Source organism: Sarcophilus harrisii, chromosome 2 (genome assembly GCF_902635505.1).
Source record: "Sarcophilus harrisii chromosome 2, mSarHar1.11, whole genome shotgun sequence".
NCBI lineage: Eukaryota > Metazoa > Chordata > Mammalia > Dasyuromorphia > Dasyuridae > Sarcophilus > Sarcophilus harrisii.
The window spans coordinates 591,093,985-591,114,080 of NC_045427.1; the positions used below are offsets into that span (position 1 = coordinate 591,093,985).

Here is a 20,096-nt window from a genome sequence, read left to right on the forward strand (position 1 = left end):
ACTTAGGGTACCTCTAGAAAGGTAAATTAGAATCAGGTGGTGAAGAGATTTAAATGCATAAAAAAGGAGTTTGTGGGTGCTTATTGATTGAGAAAGAGAACGACACAGTGAAACGGGTGCTATAGGAAAGAGCAGCTAAATGGGTGATAAACTGAAGAGGGGTAAAAAGCACCAGTCACCAGGATCAATGGATAATTGATCCGTCAACATTTACTCAATGCCTATTATGTACTTGGGAATAAAATATATATGTGTCTGTAAGTGTACATATGTGTATATGCATATATGTGTATATTTGCATGCACACACACATATATATAAAATAAATGAAAAAGACCTCTCTGCCTTCAAAGAGCTCACACTCAATTGTGAATAATAATAATAGCGTGAAGTCGGTGCTCGCGCGAGAACCGCAGGGGGGTCTCTGTCAGGTCTTAGGAAAAAGTGTAAAAATGAGTCTCTGCACCTGCGCACAAGTACAGCCCCATCGAGAGGCTGAATGACTGACGAGAGGAGCGGTGGGGGCGGGGGTTGGCGGGGGGGGGGTAGTTGCGTCGGAGCGCATCTTGATTGGTCAGCCTTCGCGTGAGAGGCCGTCCCTTCTCGTCACCATGTAAACAGGGCTCCGAGGGGGCGGGGCTTCCGGGGGGCGGGGCAGGGCTAGCCGGGGAGTGACGCGGATTGGTCCGGTGCCGGGGCTTCGCAGAGCCGAGCGCGTCCGGGAGCCGGCCGCCTCAGGGATGGACGAAACTAGCCCCCTGGTGTCCCCGGAGCGGGCCCACCCCCCGGACTACACGTTCCCATCGGGCCCGGGCCCGGGCGCTCACTTCCCTCAGGTGCCCGGGGCCGTGGTGCGGGTGGTGCCGCCGTCCGGCCTGGGGCCGTCGCCGCCGGGCTCCCCGTGCCGGGACCGGGAGCGGCAGCCGCTGCTGGAGCGGGGCCCGGGCGGGGCGCGGGGCGCCGCGGTCCAGGCGCAGGCCCAGGCCGTGGCGGCCCAGGCTCAGGCCCTGGCGGCCCAGGCCCACGCGGCGGCGCAGGCGGCGCAGGCCCAGCGGGAGCGGAACGAGTTCCCGGACGACCCCGAGTTCGGCGAAGTGGTGCGGCTGGCGGAGCTGGCGAGCGAGCGCGGCATCTACCCCGAGCGCATCTACCAGGGATCCAGCGGCAGCTACTTCGTCAAGGACCCCCAGGGGGTGAGCGCGGGGCGGGGAGGTGCGCCAGCCTGGGGCGGGCCGGGGAACTTGGAAGCACCTCGGAATCCGATTGGAGGGGGCCGGGAAATGAAAGCGGAAACGGAGGGCGCGGGGCTTGGACGGGGGCAGGGATGCTGCCGTCTCAGGGCCTCCCAACCTGGGCCGGGCTCTCCCTCGGGCGCGCGGTGCACGGCCGCCCGGGGCGCCCCTCGGGATTCCCAAAGGCCGGTCGCCCCAGCCTGTCTCCGGGACCTTCGCAGGGGCTGCTGATGGCAGAGTGCGCGGCCTTGCCAGTGGCCTGTCATGGGAAGTGCTTTTTGCGCAATTCTCCGAGAAAGTGATGCAAAGCGTTCCTGCCTTGCTTCCTTTCAGAATACGGAGACTTGGAGAACACGGGGCTGTCAGGTGCTCTCCGCCTCCGTGTCCCCGAGCCAGAGGGGAACTGATTTTTTTGTCCCATTAGGCAAGATTCAGATTTACCGAAGTCAAGTCTGCAGCGTGTGCGTAGAAGACTATCTGCCCACAACTCTTGCACTAATGCACTAATGAAAAATAGTGATTTAGGCCACGATTTAAGTCCCGTCAGAGGTGTCTGGCAAAAACAGCCTTTAAGAATTAATTCGCAATGACTTAATGAAAAACAATCTAGCTTCTCTGTTTTTAATAAAATCATGGGTAGCAGATTTCCTGTACTCCGCTGATACTTAGTTCTTCAGAAGAGTTCCAAGGTACTTTGGTCTGAGGTTAGGCTGTGATGTAAAAAAAATATGTATATGTATGATTCCCACTTTGCTTGTCCTAGTTCTTCTGGTCATTTATCTGACCCACTTGTTTCCAGGGAGATTTCCCAGAGGCCCTGCCCAAGCATTCCAAGGATTCCCTTGTAATTTATGGCTGTGAGTGATTACCAAGAATGTTAGAATCGGTTTGAGGTAGCAGAATTGATAGCATTGATACCCCCTCCCTTGGGTGAGTAGTGAAGATGGTGTCCATTTCTGAGTGATATTAATTAGTCAAAGCGTTTGACCGCTCCAAAGGGGTAGTCTATTACTCTGAGAAGTAATCAACAACTTAACACTGTGTCAGGCTCTAGGCTGGTCATGAAGGTAAAGGGAAACACACATTTATTTGTACATTGCCAATTATGTTCCAGGCACTGTTGGAAGTGCCTTATCCATATTACCCCAACCCTGAGAGGTAGAAGTTCTTATCCTTGTTTTACAGTTGAGAAAAGTGACTTGCCAAGAGTCATATAGATAGTAAGGGTTTGAAGTCATTTTTAGCTCAGATCTTCTGATTTTAGACCCAGAGCTCTCTCCACTGCACTACCTAGCTGCTTCTATAATAGCTGAGAATATACATGCAAAGAGTCCTTATTCTCAATGACCTTAAGTTCTGAAGGAGATAGCCAGTAACCTAGATGGCGTTAAGTTACTGTCATCTTTACATTTTTTATTTCTATCTAGACCTGTGAGCTCTTCCCTTGTAGGAGCTCCTACAAGGGAAGTCCTAGGATCATAAATCAAGAGTAGATTGGGATCTCACATGTCATTTAAAGTAGGCCATAGTTTTTATTTTTCTAAAGAGAAATCTGAGGCCTGGGAAGTTAAATAATTTGCTTGTAGCATATATCAGAAATAGGATTCAACCCATGTATTCCTGTTTCTAGTGCTGGTCCTCCGATCTCTATGCCATACTATCTTCTCTTTATTATTTTTGTCATTTGGAAAGTAGATAAGAGCTAAAAAAATTTTTTAAAGTTTTTTTTTTATTCTTTTTTTGTTGTTTGTGTTAGGGAACTGGAAAATACTTCTGTACAGTAGAGAAAGAAGAAGAAAGTTTTTTTTTTTTTTTTTTTAACACTATTATTCTAATGGAAGTGAACCAGGTCAGCTAAGAAAATGATCTGGTGCTCTGACAGAGGAGGTAGCTGTAATGTGATCTGTTTATTTGGCCTAAGAGATAAATGGACTGCTACCTTTGTACCTGAACTATAAGGTCCAGAGGCTTTGCCTGGGGAGATGTCATGATGACCTACAGTAACTAGGTCCAAATGAAGTGAATGTCAAAATATACACATATACTCTGTGCACATGTATGAATATGTGTATATATGTGTGTGTGTCTGTGTCTAGTAAACAAATTAATATCACCATGCCTTTCTTCACAAATTAATGCAGCATTCGCCAAAATCTCAGTTGCTTATTGGTCAATCTTGATGGCCTACAAATCTGAAAAAGCGATGTAATGCAGTTGAGAGTCCTGCATTTGGAGTCAGAGGAACTGAGCTTGAATTCTACCTCTGATATCCCTGTGACCTTTAGCAAGTCACTTAGCCTCTGTAGGCCTCAGTTTCCCTTATCTATAAAATGAAAGGGTTGGACAAGATGGTCTTCAAGGTCCCTTTCAGTAATAACTCTGATCTTTTGATTTGCTTTCACTTTTCCTTGTGTGTGTGTGTATGTATTTGTGGATGTACTTTAGTAACAAAAGTGTTAATTCTTTGAAACCCACGATGGTTATTCTCTTCAGTGGGAGAATGATATTCCTGGCATGGTAGAGACGTCTTATTTCTTTGTTGATGTTGACTTTGAATGATCTGCTTTTTTAAAGTAGAAATAATTAATCCTTAGTAGCTCCAGTTTTCTTCTAGCCCCAATTGGTATGAATTACTTGGTCCTCATTTCTTAGGGGACTAGCTTAATGATTCCTTGTATCTCAAACAAATTGCAGAAAGGTCATTAGGCCATTTCTTCCCTGAGCAGGTAAGTTTTGATCTTTCAGCTTTCTTAGGGCTTCTTGGGTGCAGCTAGAGATGGGTACTTCGAATCATACCAGTGTCACTGTTAAGTCTAGGCCAGTTTCTGACCCAGAGAACTTTGGAGGTGGTTGGGATGGTAGAATAGGGTGAGAAAAGGCATTTTCCTTTGACAAACCTATAGTAATGGAATGCAAATAAGTCTTTTGTTTTTGTACCTTAATTTGGTGACCCTTTTTATATACACCATTAATTTGGAGGAGTTTCACTGTAAATTCAGTTTAATTCAGGCACCTGTTGTGTGCCACGAACTATACTGTGCTAGAGTTTCAGAGACAAAAATAAAAACATTCCTTGCCTTCAAATAGCTTACATTCTCCTGAAGGGGAGCAATAAGTTCACAGATGAATAAATGCAAAATATTTGCAAAGTAAATAACATTTTGAAGAGAGAGAAAAAGGAAATATTAAAGAAGATCAGGAAAGATCTTCAGTAAAAAGCTGAACTTGAACTGAGCCTTGAATGGAGTTAGGGAATTTAGGAGGTGGAGATGAGGAGGGAGAACATTCCAGGCGTGGGAAATAGAGTGTGCAAAGTCATGGAAACAGTAAAAATGTCATGTGTAGGGAACAGTAAGTAGGCCAGTTGGCATGAAAGGAAATAATGTGAAATTAGTTTGGAAAGATAGATCTCAGCCAGATTGGGAATGACTACAAGTGAAAGAGGAATTTGTATAAGAAGATATATATTTCCTTCCAGTAAATTTTTTTTTTTAAACTGATGATTTTTTTGGAGGATATAGGAAAAGTCTGTGCCCTTCTTGCCTTCCTAAATTCGGGGTCAGCTTGGTTTTCTGCAGGAATTGCTTCTGTGATTGGGTAGCCATTGATGGAGTTAGTTACCTTGCCAACTCTTAATGTGAGTGGTTATTGCATTGTCTGTTTGTTTTTGTTCCTCAGGAAATGACATAGACATAAAAAAATCCTATGACTTAGACTATCTTGAGTTGGTTTTGGGTGGGTGAGGGGAAGAAAAAGAATCATATGATTTGACAGTGAATCATTGTGTTAAAAGACTAAGTCAGCATATTTACTTTTTCCCTCCTTTGAACTGAAACTTAGGGAACAATTATTTTGAAGTAAATGAAAAAAGAGCTTCAAAATGTTGCTAGACCTATTGGGTCATCCGCAGTGAGAGAAACTTCAAGATGGCATGGAATGCAAGTATCCATTAAGTTGTAGAAGCACTAGGTACTTCTGGAGCACAGTGGTGCACTAAACAGTATCCACTCTATAAGAAATTAATTTGGTCTTCATTGGGGCCTAGTAATAGGTCATTTCAGTAACTATTGTTGATTCCCTCTTAGGGTATTTCCTTTGTTGTGACTTTCAAAAGGTTTTATTTTTTTGTTTGTTTGTTTGCTTTTCATTTTAAAGGGAAATTAATATCCTTTGCAGGGAGTAGTGAGATTGTTAAGGGAAATTAGCAAGTAGGAGAAGGATTTTATTTATTTCATTAAAAGATACCTTTGTTATTTTGGTTTAACATGTACTGAGAGCACATCCAATTGATAATAACTGCTATAAGATTGAGAAGTTGACGCTTGATCATGTTAATATGATTATCTTACCTTTTCTGTGAAGAAGCTAGAAAAGATTACTAAAAGAGAGTGACTGTTGCCTGAAGCTATACTTGGCTACCACGCTATCTAGGCCTTCTGTGGAAGTATATAACTTTGTCCTGTGGTTTGGAACAGCTTGTAAGCAAAGGCAATGATTGGGTTAAAAAGTTATTGAGTTAAGGCCAAGGTATGGAAAGGAAAAAATTTCTTTCCCAAATTCTAGTTATATGAATAAAGTTGCCCCTTGTATTTTTAGAGACAAAGTTGTTATTTTCTGTATGGTGAATGTGTGAAGCTTTTGCTTTGTTTTCCCATCCATTTTTATTACTTTCTTCTCCCTCATTACTTGTTTTTCTCTTCCATGTAGAAAATCATTGGTGTCTTCAAACCTAAGAATGAAGAGCCATATGGGCATCTTAACCCCAAGTGGACCAAATGGCTGCAGAAACTGTGCTGCCCCTGCTGCTTTGGCCGTGATTGTCTTGTCCTCAATCAGGGTTATCTCTCAGAGGCAGGGGCCAGTTTGGTGGACCAAAAACTGGAACTCAATATTGTACCCCGTACTAAGGTAAGTTAGGGATTCCTTGAGAATATCCAAACTTTGTTGGTTCATAGTGTTATAAAGAGCAGTCACTATGAGGACTACCCATTTCCTAAATTGTCTGTGACTTTGGAAATTCCTGTGGCTCATTCTCCTAGATCCTGGGAGATTCCAGAATTTTTGTTGAGTGCCTATAACCATTTTAGAAATTCAGATACAGTTCAGAGTGTACCATTCAATTGAGCTGTTAGTGTTATGCTCAGGTTAGACTATGATCTAGGAAACTTTAAAGATGAGTGGGTTAGAGGAAAGGCTTAGTTTATATATCCCTTAAAATTCTTTCTAAATTGATTGGAAGTCTGGCTAAAGAGATGAGTAAAATTGCCTGTACTATATTTCCAAGGACAGTTGTAGCTCAAAACAAATTCTCTGGATCTCATCTGTTTTTTGAAATTTTGGACATAATTTTAATGTAAACTTTTAATATACATATAAAATATTAATATTATATTTCAGCAAAAACACATAAAAGAAAAAAATAAAACATAAAATTCCAAACTTTTGTTTCCTAAAAGGAAAATGTGCATACAGAGAGAAAGAAAGAGAGATATCTGCATCTGTATGTACATGTGTGTGTATTTATAAATTTGGCAAAATAATATCTTATTTGTTATGAATGTCCCTTTGTAGTCACTTTTCTGTCTTTTTACTTGTCAAATTCGTTCTGTGTAGTTATAATTACTACATATGTAAATATCTTTCCATATTTCTTTGTGTTTTTCATATCTATCCAAATTCAGACTATAGAGTGTTTTCCTGAGCCTGTTAAACTTCCTAGGATTAAAGGCTAAATGGCATCTCAAGACCAATGTGTGACTCCTAATAAGGACATTTTGTGTGGGGAAGGACAAAACCAATTCATAATTCATTTGGGTTATGATCACTGATTGCTAAGGAAGTGCAATAGCTCTTGGAAGGAAAAAGCTATTATAGTGACTGCCTCTGGACTCTCATGAATTATGGGACTCACCTATACAAATCAAGGAACTGTCTCATTTATCTTTGGAGTTCAAAGCAGGGATACTTATTTTAAGATTTTCCTTGAAATATTATGAAACAGAGAGCAACAAAGTATTAACTTTGTATATACATAGTGTAGAGTTCTTCATAGTGAGGATGTCCATTGTAGTGTTTTCAAGCTTTGTTTCATAGGCATCTAAACTTCGTTCTTTAAACAAATACTAAGTCATGACAATGTGCCAAGCCTCGTTTTAGGTATCAGGAATACAAAGACTAACATTAAACATCCTAAAATGTTTTCATGATGAATATTTTAATGTAGGTCTGAACACCACCACCTCCGTGCCTTACATTTGTTTAATGTTTCATGATTTACAGAATGCTTTCATATTCATTTCAACAGCCATTAAGCCCTTAATGTGTGTGAGGCACTGAGAATTTAAAGACAGCAACACTAGTCTGCTCTCAAAGAGCTTACATTTTTTAAAATTTGATTTTCAAATACTTATCTATCCTCTTTAGTACCCAGCATGTTATTTACAATGTTAGTACTTAATTTTTTCTTCCTTCTTGTTTCATAGGAATAATTAATCCTCCTTGCCAAGCAAGGCTAGCTTTTCCACTTATATCTTCAGTTTTATCCCTACGCCCTCTTGTGCCTTTGGTCTGATAATTATCCTCTTGTTCTCATACATCTTCAGTCTTTCTCTCCATCTTCATACATGCTCAGGTCTCTTTTCAATTGTAAAAATCAAACTTTTTCTCTTGACCTTTCTAGTCCTTCTTACCTCTTCTCTCTGTCCTTACTTCTTTACCAAAATTCTAGTGAATAGTCTATTCTCACTGCCTCCCATATGCTCACCTTCCACCACCCATTCTTGTGTCCCTTTCAATCTAGATTCCATCCCTCTTACTTGAAACAGCTTTTTCCATTTTCAGTAATGACTTTCTCTTCACTAAATCTAGGTTCCTATTTTCAGTTATTATCTCTGAAGCTCTTGACAGTTATTGACCATTCCTCCCTAGATATTTTTCTGGCCGTTGGTATTTCTGACATGGAACTCTTACAGGTCTGCCTTCATAACTGATCTTTCTTTGTTTTCTTTTCTTTATTCTTAATTTTATTTCTTTAATTCTTTAACTTTATAATTTTATATAATATAGGCCATACTCTTTATTTCCTTTTTGGAAATGACTCCTAAATTTTTCTGTCTTTTAGCTTTTCCTCAGAAGAGGGAAAGGCCTGAATTAGCATGGTTACAATGGATATTGAAAGAAAGGATTGGATGTGAGAAATACTGTAAAGATAGACTTGTCAAATGATAGGATATGTGAGGTCAAAGAAAAAGAATAGAAATGAAGATGAATGTGATTTTACAAGTCTGAATGACTTGAAATATACCAATATTTTTCAGCAGAAATAGAAAATCAATAAATAAGAAAAGCAGTAGATTTTAGGAAATGTGATATGTTCTGTTTTCCATTTCCATTTGTCTGTTGGATATCTTTACTTGATTCACTAACATCTCAAACTCAGTATGCTTAAAATTGAATTTATTATTTCCCCTAAACATGTTACCATTTATAACATTTTAATTTCTTATATCATCATCATTTCCCAGGTACTTACTTAAACTCCTAACCTGATCTTCATCTTTGATTAGATTTGATTACTCCAAAGTATTACTTTCATCTGTTTCCATCCTTTAGTATCCAAGAACTTTGGTTTATTCTTGCATTTTTTCCCTTTGAGCTACAAATTCGAATGGTTGCTCTTTCAGCCCCTAATTGATCTCCCTTTTCAATCTTCCTTCACATAATTTTCTCTAGATAATCTTCCAAGTGAGCCATTCTGATCATGTTACTCTTCTGTTCAAAAACCTTCATTGTCTTCCTGACTCAGGCATCCAAGAGCTTCCCTACTCAGGCTCAAACTACTTTTCCAATCTTATTTCGTATTACTTTCTTTTTCAAACTTTTATGTTCTAGCTAAAACAAACTAGTCCCCATCCCCTAAAGCTGCTAAGAACAAAGATTGGAAGACCCCTCAGTCACACTACCCTTTGCATAGGAGTCTTTGTGAACATGTCAGTATGGAAATGGCCTGAATGGTTGAGTCTTAAATAAGAACCTTTGGATTATCTAGGCCTTAGCTTCCTGAATTCTATTTTTTTTTTTTTTTTTAAATTTAATAGCCTTTTATTTACAGGATATATACATGGGTAACTTTACAGCATTAACAATTGCCAAACCTCTTGTTCCAATTTTTCACCTCTTACCCCCCCACCCCCTCCCCTAAATGGCAGGATGACCAGTAGATGTTAAATATATTAAAATATAACTTAGATACATAATAAGTATACATGACCAAAACATTATTTTGCTGTACAAAAAGAATCAGACTCTGAATTATTGTACAATTAGCTTGTGAAGGAAATCAAAAATGCAGGTGTGCATAAATATAGGGATTGGGAATTCAATGTAATGGTTTTTAGTCATCTCCCAGAGTTCTTTTTCTGGGTATAGCTGGTTCAGTTCATTACTGCTCCTTTTTCTGGGTATAGCTGGTTCAGTTCATTACTGCTCCATTAGAAATGATTTGGTTGATCTTGTTGCTGAGGATGGCCTGATCCATCAGAACTGGTCATCATCTAGTATTGTTGTTGAAGTATATAATGATCTCCTGGTCCTGCTCATTTCACTCAGCATCAGTTCGTGTAAATCTCTCCAGGCCTTTCTGAAATCATCCTGTTGGTCATTTCTTACAGAACAGTAATATTCCATAATTTTCATATACCACAATTTATTCAGCCATTCTTCAACTGATGGACATCCATTCAGTTTCCAGTTTCTAGCCACTACAAAAAGGGCTGCCACAAACATTCGTGCACATACAGGTCCCTTTCCCTTCTTTATAATCTCTTTGGGATATAATCCCAGTAGTAACACTGCTGGATCAAAGGGTATGCACAGTTTGATAACTTTTTGAGCATAGTTCCAAACTACTCTCCAAAATGGTTAGCTTCCTGAATTCTAATTAGGCTTCACAAGATCATGGATTTGGAGTTGGAGAGAAACTGAGAGCTCATTTAGTCTTACCTCCTCATTTTCAAGGGGAGGAAATAGAACAAGAGATTAAGCCTAAGATCTCAGTGCACATGGCAGAGGCCCCCAATTCGAGATCCAGTGGTTGTTTCCCTGTACCATGCTGCTCCTCACTTTTAGATTATGATAGTTTCATTACTGAAAGGAAAAAGAGTAGTGGACTGCAAAGAGGGACCATAAATATAGCTATTTGGGGGAAGTGGATTGGCAGTATCTTCTCTTGAAGATTAGACCATGTCACTGCCAAGTTGCTGGCTATAGTCTTAGATAAATCATTCTTTCTGCTGTTCATTTGCCTTAGTTTTCCAATCTGCAAGGCAAGGAGAATTAGAATTGTTTTGATATTTAAATGCCTACTGTTACAAGGAAGAAGCAACAGAAAGTTTTTAATGTACTTTAAAGAGATTTTGAGAGAATTTTTTTTTTTTTGAGGCAGGTGGGGTTAAGTGACTGGCCCAGGATCACACAGCCAGGAAGTGTTCAGTGTCTGAGACCAGATTTGTACTCAGTTCCTCCTGACTTCAGGAGGTGCTCTATCCACTGCACCACTTAGCTGCCCCTAGAGAAATTTTTTTTATCATTAATCTGGACCCAGAATTTATATGAATCAAATGATTTGTTGTGGTTTTTTTTTTTTTTTTTCTTAGAAAAGCTACCATACTGATATTGGAGCTAGAGAGCCCTGCAATGATGTTATTATAAATGTGAATTTGTTGTACATCCTTATATAGAAAGAGCTGTTCTCCGATATAATCTCAAGAGGTGTATTTGAGCTCTTAACAATATCCAAGGAATCTGTGGGATCAGATTGTCCTTTCATTTGGTCTCTTGTTTTTCTATTTTAGGTAGTATATCTGGCTAGTGAGACCTTCAACTACAGTGCCATTGACCGAGTGAAGTCCAGGGGGAAGCGACTCGCCCTAGAAAAAGTGCCAAAAGTTGGACAGCGGTTCAACCGAATCGGGCTCCCACCCAAGGTAGAGAGCAGATTTAGTGACCTTTGTCATGTGTGTCAGAAATGGTCTGTAGACAAGATGTTTTTTGTTGGCCCAGCTGCTCTCTTTCTGCAGAGGGATGTGTTCAGAGCACTGGGGGGGGGGTGGGGAGGTGTTACGGGTGGGGGGTGGGGCAGGGGGAGTTGGGAAGAACATAGGGAGCTCATTCCGCTTGTCTATCCTCATTTCAGTTCTGGAAAGCTTGAAACTTGGGGGGGAGTGTTCACCTTGGGATATCTGTGCTTCTGCCAACAAGCCCAGCCATGCCATCTGGGTAGGCTTTGCATATTTTCTGAGGTGGCCACTCCTATAATTTCCTTCTTCCACATTTTCAAGGAAATGAAATCCTGAAGAGGACAACACTGTTTTGGAAAGGTTGGCAACTTCTGGTGTCTTCATTTCTCAGGATCGTGATAGGCACCTGGCCTTCCCAGAGCTTCTGACCTCTGCCTTTCTTCTCTGCTGCCAGGTTGGTTCGTTCCAGCTCTTTGTTGAAGGCTACAAGGATGCTGACTATTGGCTGCGACGATTTGAGGCAGACTCACTGCCTGAGAACACGAATCGGCAGCTGCTGCTTCAGTTTGAGCGGTTGGTGGTACTAGATTACATCATCCGAAACACTGGTGAGTTACTATGGGGAGCCTTATACCAGCTTTTTGTATTATGCAGACACAGGAATTTGTAAGGGGTGAAAATGCCATGACCTGGTTAACCTATTCAGAAGATTGTGGGTTGCTGAGTGTCTTAAGTGGGAGATCCCTGTCTTGAAATAAAATCTTCACTAAAATGAGCCAGGGATCTTTCCAATGTGACATTTTTAGGTTATTTTCTAAGCTGATAAAGGACCCTGTAGCAGAACACTCTCACCCCTAGTGTTGGGATAGATGAGTAGGCATCTGGGTGCACAGATCATAACATGGAAGAAGAAAGAGAATGTCTGCCTCTTCTGAATATGGGTGGTAGGTTGCCACTGACATAGACTTCTGCCTTTACTTATTACACTTGTACCCTGTCTTCTTCCAGAGCTCATAAATTACTGTACCAGAGTGCAATGTCAGCTAATAGAGGCGGAAAGGCCTATTAAAAAGTACTAGAATTCTTTCCCCCAGCCGACTTCTCTCCCCAGACAGAAGATTCTTTTCTGTAGAGAGCTAGAACTTTGGAGAAACATACTTGAAACAAGATGTTTACTGTAGAATTAAGATAATGATTCTCAAGTTTACATGTACTCAGTATTTAATATAGTTTTACAAGATTGACACCTATTCTACAAGATTGACATCACCAATGATTTAATTATAATAGAGTATATAAGAGCCAACAAGGACTCGGAGAGACAGACATTCCATCTCCCACCATCATGGTGGCTGGCTTGTCCTCCTTCACTTCTTCACTGAGACCAAGGCCTGTCTGAAGGTCCCCCAGAAAACTAGCCCGGGCCCCACGTGAAGGAGACAATAAAGACTTTTGGACTTTATCCCTGACTATTCTCATGGTGATTATTCTGCTGAAAACAAGGTGGTCATGAGACCTCCAGAAAGCAAACCAGAACATTACACTTTTCTCTTTTCCCCAGGCTCCAGATTATTGGGGTCAGTCTGGTGAATTCTAAGCAATGACTTTAACCCCTGCCTATTCCTACCACATTAGAGCTTGCTGGCATGCAGTTTTCCCTGCTGACCTCTGATTTTTCTCTCTGCAGATAGAGGCAATGACAATTGGCTGATCAAATATGATTGTCCGATGGATAATTCCAGCTACCGGGTAAGAGTCTAGGAAGCCAGGTAGAGAAAGGATTCTTAAAGCGTGATAATCATAGGATCTTTAAATCTACAAGTGGAGATTAGATGGATAGGGATCTGGATCAGTTTAGGCGGAAGAGAGCCAGATAGGGTAACTGTCCTAATGCATTCTTTAAAGCTTTAATGGCATAGTTCATCATTAGTGACTTATTTTCCTAACACACTTCCTCTTATTCTGGATCTCCATCCTGGTTGCCTATTTACCTCAATTAGCTAATAACTCATGCCTTGAGTTGCATTGAATAAATATGGAAGATTGTTGTACTTACTGTCCTGCTAGACTTCTTTTCTGTCAGCAGCAAGGCTCCCCATTGAGGCTCAGGACTTAATGTCTTGATTCTACTCCCACCAGATTGTTTAGACTACTACGATGTCAATATTAGTGCTAGGCACTGAAGGCAGGTGTAGTTCTGTCTGTGCGTTAGCTCTGTGTGCCATTGAGCTCATGAAGTAGAACTTCACATGAAAGAGCACCTGTTTCTGCTTGATGATTGTGTTGCCATGATAGAAATCAGCAATACCTTTGGGGTCAATCTTATACAACAGGAACTTGGAAAGTAAATTAAGATTTTTTTTTCCTACTCTATGTACTTTAAGGATTCTGATTTCCTTTACTTGAGCCCTTTTCCTTTTAGAAGCATCAATCCTAATTTCTTTTTGGAGAGGTGGTATAATATTGTTAAAAGAATACTAGTCTGGGGAACTAGAGACCTGAGCACTTATCCCAGTGCTACTACTGACTGACTCCCTCAGACAGATCCCCTGCCTGTTATGTTCCCTAGTTTGCTCACCTGTAAAATGAGTGGGTTGAATTGTATGATTTCTAAATTTTCCTTCTTAGTCTAGAATTCTATTGGGTTTAGATCATTAATTGCCCTCTCTTAGAGAAAAAGTAGTTCCTAGATAGCTATGCTTTTACAAGATGGAAAAAGTCTTAGAACTTTTTTTTAAAGTTTAATTTAAGTCAAATTTTTAAAAATAACTTTTTATTGACAGAACCCATGCCAGGGTATTTTTTTTTTTTTTTTTTTTTACAACATTATCCCTTGCACTCACTTCTGTTCCGATTTTTCCCCTCCCTCCCTCCACCCCCTCCCTCAGATGGCAGGCAGTCCTATACATATTAAACAGGTCATGGTATATCCTAGATACAATATATGTGTGCAGAACCAAACAGTTCTCTTGTTGCACAGGGAGAATTGGATTCAGAAGGTAGAAAGTCTTAGAACTTTGAGATAGTCAGACAGTGTTGTGAGAGTTTGGAGCCGTTATAAAATGATAAATAAGAAGAAATAAATTGAAGAGGAAGGGTGATATCTAGGATGGATGGCCTTGATAAGGTGAGAAAACCATTTTTACAATGTAAAGGGGATGAGAATGGCGGATTTTGGTAATGGGCATCCCTGTGTAATAAGCCTTCCCTTCCCCTCCAGGACACAGACTGGGTAGTGGTGAAGGAGCCTGTTATCAAACTGGCTGCCATAGACAATGGGCTGGCTTTCCCTCTGAAGCATCCTGACTCCTGGAGGGCGTGTAAGTCCCAAGACCATAGTGGTTCAGGTTCTTCTTGGAAATGATAGAGTTAAAATGTTGTCCCTTCTCTAGACCAGCAAGACTTTCCCATTCTGTAGAAACTGTCCTGCTCTAGCTCTCCAAATACCTTCTTTGATTGTAATCTCTTAGTCCAAAATTTTAATTCCCTGAAAGGCCTATGATTCTGTGGAATAGCTGAAGTGTCATGCTCTCTTCCCCTGCTTGAGCCTCCCAGAGGGGATAACTGTCCAACCATAATTGACAATATTCTGAGAGGGAGTGGGAAATATGAAGTTGGCGCACAAACCCTGGATTTTTCAGGAGATTCATATCCATGTTTGATGGGCAAGTAATAGACTTTTAGCTGGAATTCTCTACTTTGGAGTTCTACATTTGAAGTGTGAATTTTATTTTTATGCTGCATTATTGAATAGAATGTGGGCAGTACTTTCTTAGAATGTTCTTGTAGGAAGAAAATAACAGACAAGCTAGAATTTTCCCAATGGTGAATTTTTACTTTTGTTTTTCCCTTCTTTCAGATCCTTTTTATTGGGCTTGGCTGCCCCAAGCCAAAATTCCATTTTCCCAGGAAATCAAAGACCTGATCCTTCCAAAGATATCTGATCCTAATTTTATCAAGGACCTGGAAGAGGACCTGTATGAGCTCTTCAAGGTCAGCCTTAGGAATTTCAACCTTATTTGTTAGTGGAAAAGAAATATGGCTGTCCCAGGCAGCTTCAGTGTAAGTGAAAAGGTGAAGCCGACATTATGAAATGGGATTTCTTAATCGACTTAACACCTTACTTGAATCCATCTCCTTGCCTGGACTCCAGCATTAGAACCCAAGAGGAGCAGAACTAGAAAGGGGGAGTCAGGCTGGCACTGAAGGGAGGGGCCTCTGAGAAAGCTCAGTGCTTCTGCTGGGAGAGTGTCGGGGATCCCGCGGGGTCTGTGTTAATGGCGGCGTAGGCCATCTGCCTTCTTCCCCATTTGTGAACCGGGGCACAAATTGCGGGTTATCATTTGGCCAGATTGGGTGTTTAATTAGTGAGAGCTTTCTAACTATGGAAGGAGCTGGGCTATTTGGACATTTCTTCTTGTTTCTCTTGCAGAAAGATCCCGGTTTTGACAGGGGCCAGTTTCACAAGCAGATTGCTGTCATGCGGGGACAGGTAGGCTCAGGCCGCCTCTTCAGGGTTTCTTTGTAGGATCTCTCTGATGATTATCCACTGTGTCACGATGATAGTGCAGCTAGCTAGCATTTCCCAGCACTTTTTTTGGATTCATGACCCATTTGTTAACATGCCAAGCAACATAAGAGACCACCTTATAAGCCACAGAGCCCGGCCATCTGTCCTTCTGTCCTCCTTAGTCCCAACATCACACGGACCAGCCATCCTGCCTCCCTTTCTGTTCCGCTTGTAGCCCCCTTCACCTGGTCGGAATGGGCAAAGGCAGCTGAAGAAACACGGGGACATCATTGTACACCAAGGAGTTTTTCAACTTAGTAAAGCAGTTAGACTTGAGACTAGAAAACAGTGTTGACGATTTTGAGAAGTGGTGGTCCTCCTTGTTTAAAAATATTAGATGCTCAGACTTTTGTAGCATAAAAGACTTTCCAGCTGCACTGAGTTGTTTCTTTACTTCTAAGCCATAGGTGTCTCAGGAGAAATAAAGCCTTGGTTTTACTGATAACTGCTTTTCCTTGGGAATAAGATAGACAGAGGAAAATACTTTCCGATTGAGGTTAAGATTACATATAATCCTTACAATTTCTTAAACCATAAAAAACAAGCAAATTAGGTAAATGAATTTGTTCCTATTAAGACTCAATATTGCTTCAGGAGAAAAGTTAACACTGTAGAACCTGCCTCTGTCTTGGAAATAGCATATGGCCTTTCCCTAATCCTTTAAGTTCATCTATTGGAGAAATGTTCCAAGACAAGCATTTGAAAGATCTCATCCCTAGGCTTTCTCAGTTCTTAGGCTTAAGAGGATAGATACCTCCCTATGGAAATCTTAGCCTCTAGATGGTTTAAAGACATGGCTGGAGCCTTCTTGCCTTCTAATCAGTAGTAGTTCTGAGTAGAACAAGAGTGACAGTAAATCCAAACTATACCAGAAGGTTGAATAAGCTTGGGAACATTCTTTTTTGTACTCCTTCTTGCTCCTGCTAGGTATGCTTGCCAACATACTTGGCTCAGATCTGCATCTCTGTAACTAGAAATTGAGTACTAATGTAAAAAGATAAAGGACCGTGATGAAAGCATTCACAAACCTTGCTTTTTGCTATGTGGCTACTGCTCAGTAAATGTATTTTCATTCATTCATTCCTTCATGAAAGGGGAGATTATAAATGGAGAATGAAATATGCTTTCTTTACTGTTGTTAGGATAGTGTTGCAACCCAATGGAAAAATCAGGTTTTTCCCTCTTTTCCAGTTGGCTTCTATACAAACTAGATGGACTAGATGATTTGGATATCTCCTTTTAGATCAAGGCTAGAGTAACCCGTAGGCTTTCCTTTTACCTAATTCTTTTTTTCTGTTACAGATCTTGAATCTAACTCAGGCCCTGAAAGACAATAAGAGCCCCCTTCATCTAGTCCAGATGCCACCTGTGATTGTGGAGACAGCCCGGTCCCACCAACGGAGCTCCAGCGAGTCTTACACACAGAGCTTTCAAAGCCGGAAGCCATTTTTCTCCTGGTGGTAGCCCTGCGGACGAATGAGATGCTGTGTCAGACTTGGGGACTGGGAGGGAGCCTGGGGAGCAGCTTTTGAGATAAGCCAGCGAAGCAGGTGAAATCATATACTTAAGAGCCCTCCCCCTCTGGTAGAGCCAAAGAGCTTTGCAAAATATGGGGAGAACCACCACCAGACATACTGGGGCAGTCTTAGTCCCTGGTGTTGCCTTTTACATTCTGGGTAAGGTCAGAATTCTGCAGGGGAACGGTCGGGGTACTAGGGAAGGAGCACCTCATCTAACTTCACCCAGCTGTGGGTTTTGAAATGCATCATCCCAGATACTCTTCTCTGTTGCAGTTCCCTATCACTTACTATATTCTGCATCAGAAAACAAAAACAAAAACAAAACTCCAAAACTTTAGCCACAATATCCTGACAGAACATTATCTCTCAAAAACATACACAACATTTTATATCAGTTCAGAAATAACTTTGGATGATTCAGAGCCTATGTGCCCTTTGTATTCTTGTCCTAAGGACTGTGGAGGTGAGAGGTTGTGTCACAATGCATCAAACTAGATAATATTTCTGAGACTGTGAGCTGAAAAGTTTTGACGCTGTCTTTTCCTGCCCACTAGAAAGTCCCTTCTTTTCCTTTTTCACCTTACCAGTGGCAAATAGTCTGCCTCACAGTCTACTGGCATGTTTGTGTTTTTATTTTTATGAAGTCCATTTTAACTTTAGGCTCTTAGGCAGCTTTGTCTAAGCCCACATGGACCCTACTGGCTCTTAGCCCTGCAGTGGACCTGACCCCTCTAGCTCAGGCCTGTTAGGCAACTGTGTCTCAAGCAGAGGCAGGAGTCGATAGACTTGTCGTTATGAAATGGAGCCACCTTCCCAGCATTTAGCTCCTCATATGGCCTGATGTGTTCATTGGGAGTCCTAGTGGACTTGTCTTTACGACTGCTTAAACTTAGTGGACCTTGCTTTATTTGGTCTGGCATCCTTCCCCATATTTCTATCTCAGCCCTAACTTTCGTGAATGTTTGGCCCTAGCAACTAAAGTAAACTTCCTTTCCCTCACCAAGCTTGAATCTCAGCTCCCTGATGTGTTCTTAGGCTTTTTAATTCTTTCCCAGCTCTTTTCTCAGAAGAGTAGGCTCGTCCTTGAGAAAGCTTCTTATTCTGCCATTTGCTTCAACCTGCCTACATTTCATGCCTAGCCTTGGCTCTTAGGGTAAGGATTTAAGTTCCTCCTTTTACTGGCTATTAGTGCCTCATCCACTCCACTATCCTGTTCCTATTGTCCTTTCCTGGGGAAGAAGGTATAAGAGATTCAAGAAAAAAATTAGGATTTTATTTTAATCCTTCATTGTTTTCATTGTATAACAATGCTTTTCAGAGTGGAACAGCAGGAAGTAAGTGATGGTCATTTTTTGTTGTTGTTGTTCCATCTCTTTCCTTCTGTTAGACAGTTTTGCCTTTTTTTTTTTTAAGAAAGCAAACCCCAAAGGAAGGAGTTCTTCACTGCCTCCCCCAGTGGTCTGCCTTCAGTGACCATTCCTCAACAGCTGTCCTTGCCCAGACCTTGGATTCCTTTCCATGCAGTTCTTTGATGGTACTGTGGAATACAGCATATTCCTTACAGCGATTGACTTCTTTTTGTAAGGATGGCATATCATACTCTACAACTATGTGGGTTTCAGCACCCTCCCTGTCACAAACAGCAGAATTAACCTTGCAAAGAAATTATCTTGATGGTTTGTCCAGTAACCAAAGAAGGTAGTGCTCTCAAAGCTTGTCCAGTTTCTTCTTCTTCAGCGGCAAGGATAAGAAGAACCAACCGCCATAGGATTTTTATTCTCTATTAGGAAGAGTACATAAGTTCATCTGCATGGCCCCAAGGACAGGGACAACCTAGCTCTCTAGCACTGACAATCCCAATCAGCAATCCTGTCCTGATTCTCAGGCTGGGTGACATGCATTTGAAAATAAGTGACCTATACTGCAAAGGTGGGTGATTCCCATAGAGACTAGAGGTTTCTATTGCTGATTTGCCCAATTCTGTGGAAACTAGAACCGAGCTCCAAACTCTGCAGCTAAAAAGGCCTTTTGGAGGAAAATGATTTTTGCTTATGATGTGTATATTTTATTATAGATACACATGCATATGTCAAGTTCCCTCTCTACCCATTCCCCCAGGAGGATGGAGAGAACCCTTGAAGATTTAAGATGGGGATGGCTAAATCCTTAAATTGTTTTTCCTGTTTAAGATGAGAAGAGGATGAGAAGAAAATTGAGACAGGGGAGGAAGTTAGTTCCTGTTCCCTGGAAGTGATTAGAATGTAGGATCTCTTCCCAGCTCCTAGAAATTTAAATCTGAATGGGCTGGAAGAAACCAGAGATCCTGCAGGAGTCTTCTGAATAGAATGGTACAAACTGATTCTCTTGCTGGCAGGGGGCGTCCCCCAAGCAATGAAGAGAAAAGAATTGGAGTCCTGGTTACCGTGATTGCTGCTGCCCCCATGTATTGTTCTAATGCACTGTAGAAACTGTATGTAATGTATTTATAACAATGCAGATGTACAAATAACATGAATTCAGTTCCAGCTTTCCTTGCCTGGCTTTCTTAGTAGAGGGGGAAGTGATGTTTTTTAGGGCAAAGAGGAAATTGTTCTTGAACAAGACCTGTTTTGTAGTCAGGATTAATTTTTTAAAGTAATAGCCAAGCTGAAAGAGCAAAGTGCTGCAGCCTATTTTTGCTTCATTCCTGGCCACTAGAGGGTAACCTTACACAGGTCGGGGTGTCTCTGTACCTGATAGGCTGTGTTGTGAAGGAGAT

At 41.3% G+C, this 20,096-nt stretch overlaps 1 protein-coding gene across 1 annotated transcript; it reads left to right on the forward strand.

Moving 5' to 3' along the window:
- The first annotated feature begins 643 nt into the window (after nucleotides 1-643).
- Nucleotides 644-19,863, forward strand: PI4K2A (phosphatidylinositol 4-kinase type 2 alpha). Its single transcript, XM_023494769.2, has 9 exons — nucleotides 644-1,193; nucleotides 5,940-6,140; nucleotides 11,084-11,215; nucleotides 11,703-11,856; nucleotides 12,936-12,997; nucleotides 14,469-14,568; nucleotides 15,108-15,241; nucleotides 15,681-15,740; nucleotides 17,121-19,863. Exons 1-9 carry the CDS (start codon nucleotides 741-743, stop codon nucleotides 17,280-17,282), a joined length of 1,458 nt encoding a protein of 485 aa, XP_023350537.2. The 5' UTR covers nucleotides 644-740; the 3' UTR covers nucleotides 17,283-19,863.
- The last annotated feature ends 233 nt before the right edge of the window (nucleotides 19,864-20,096 follow it).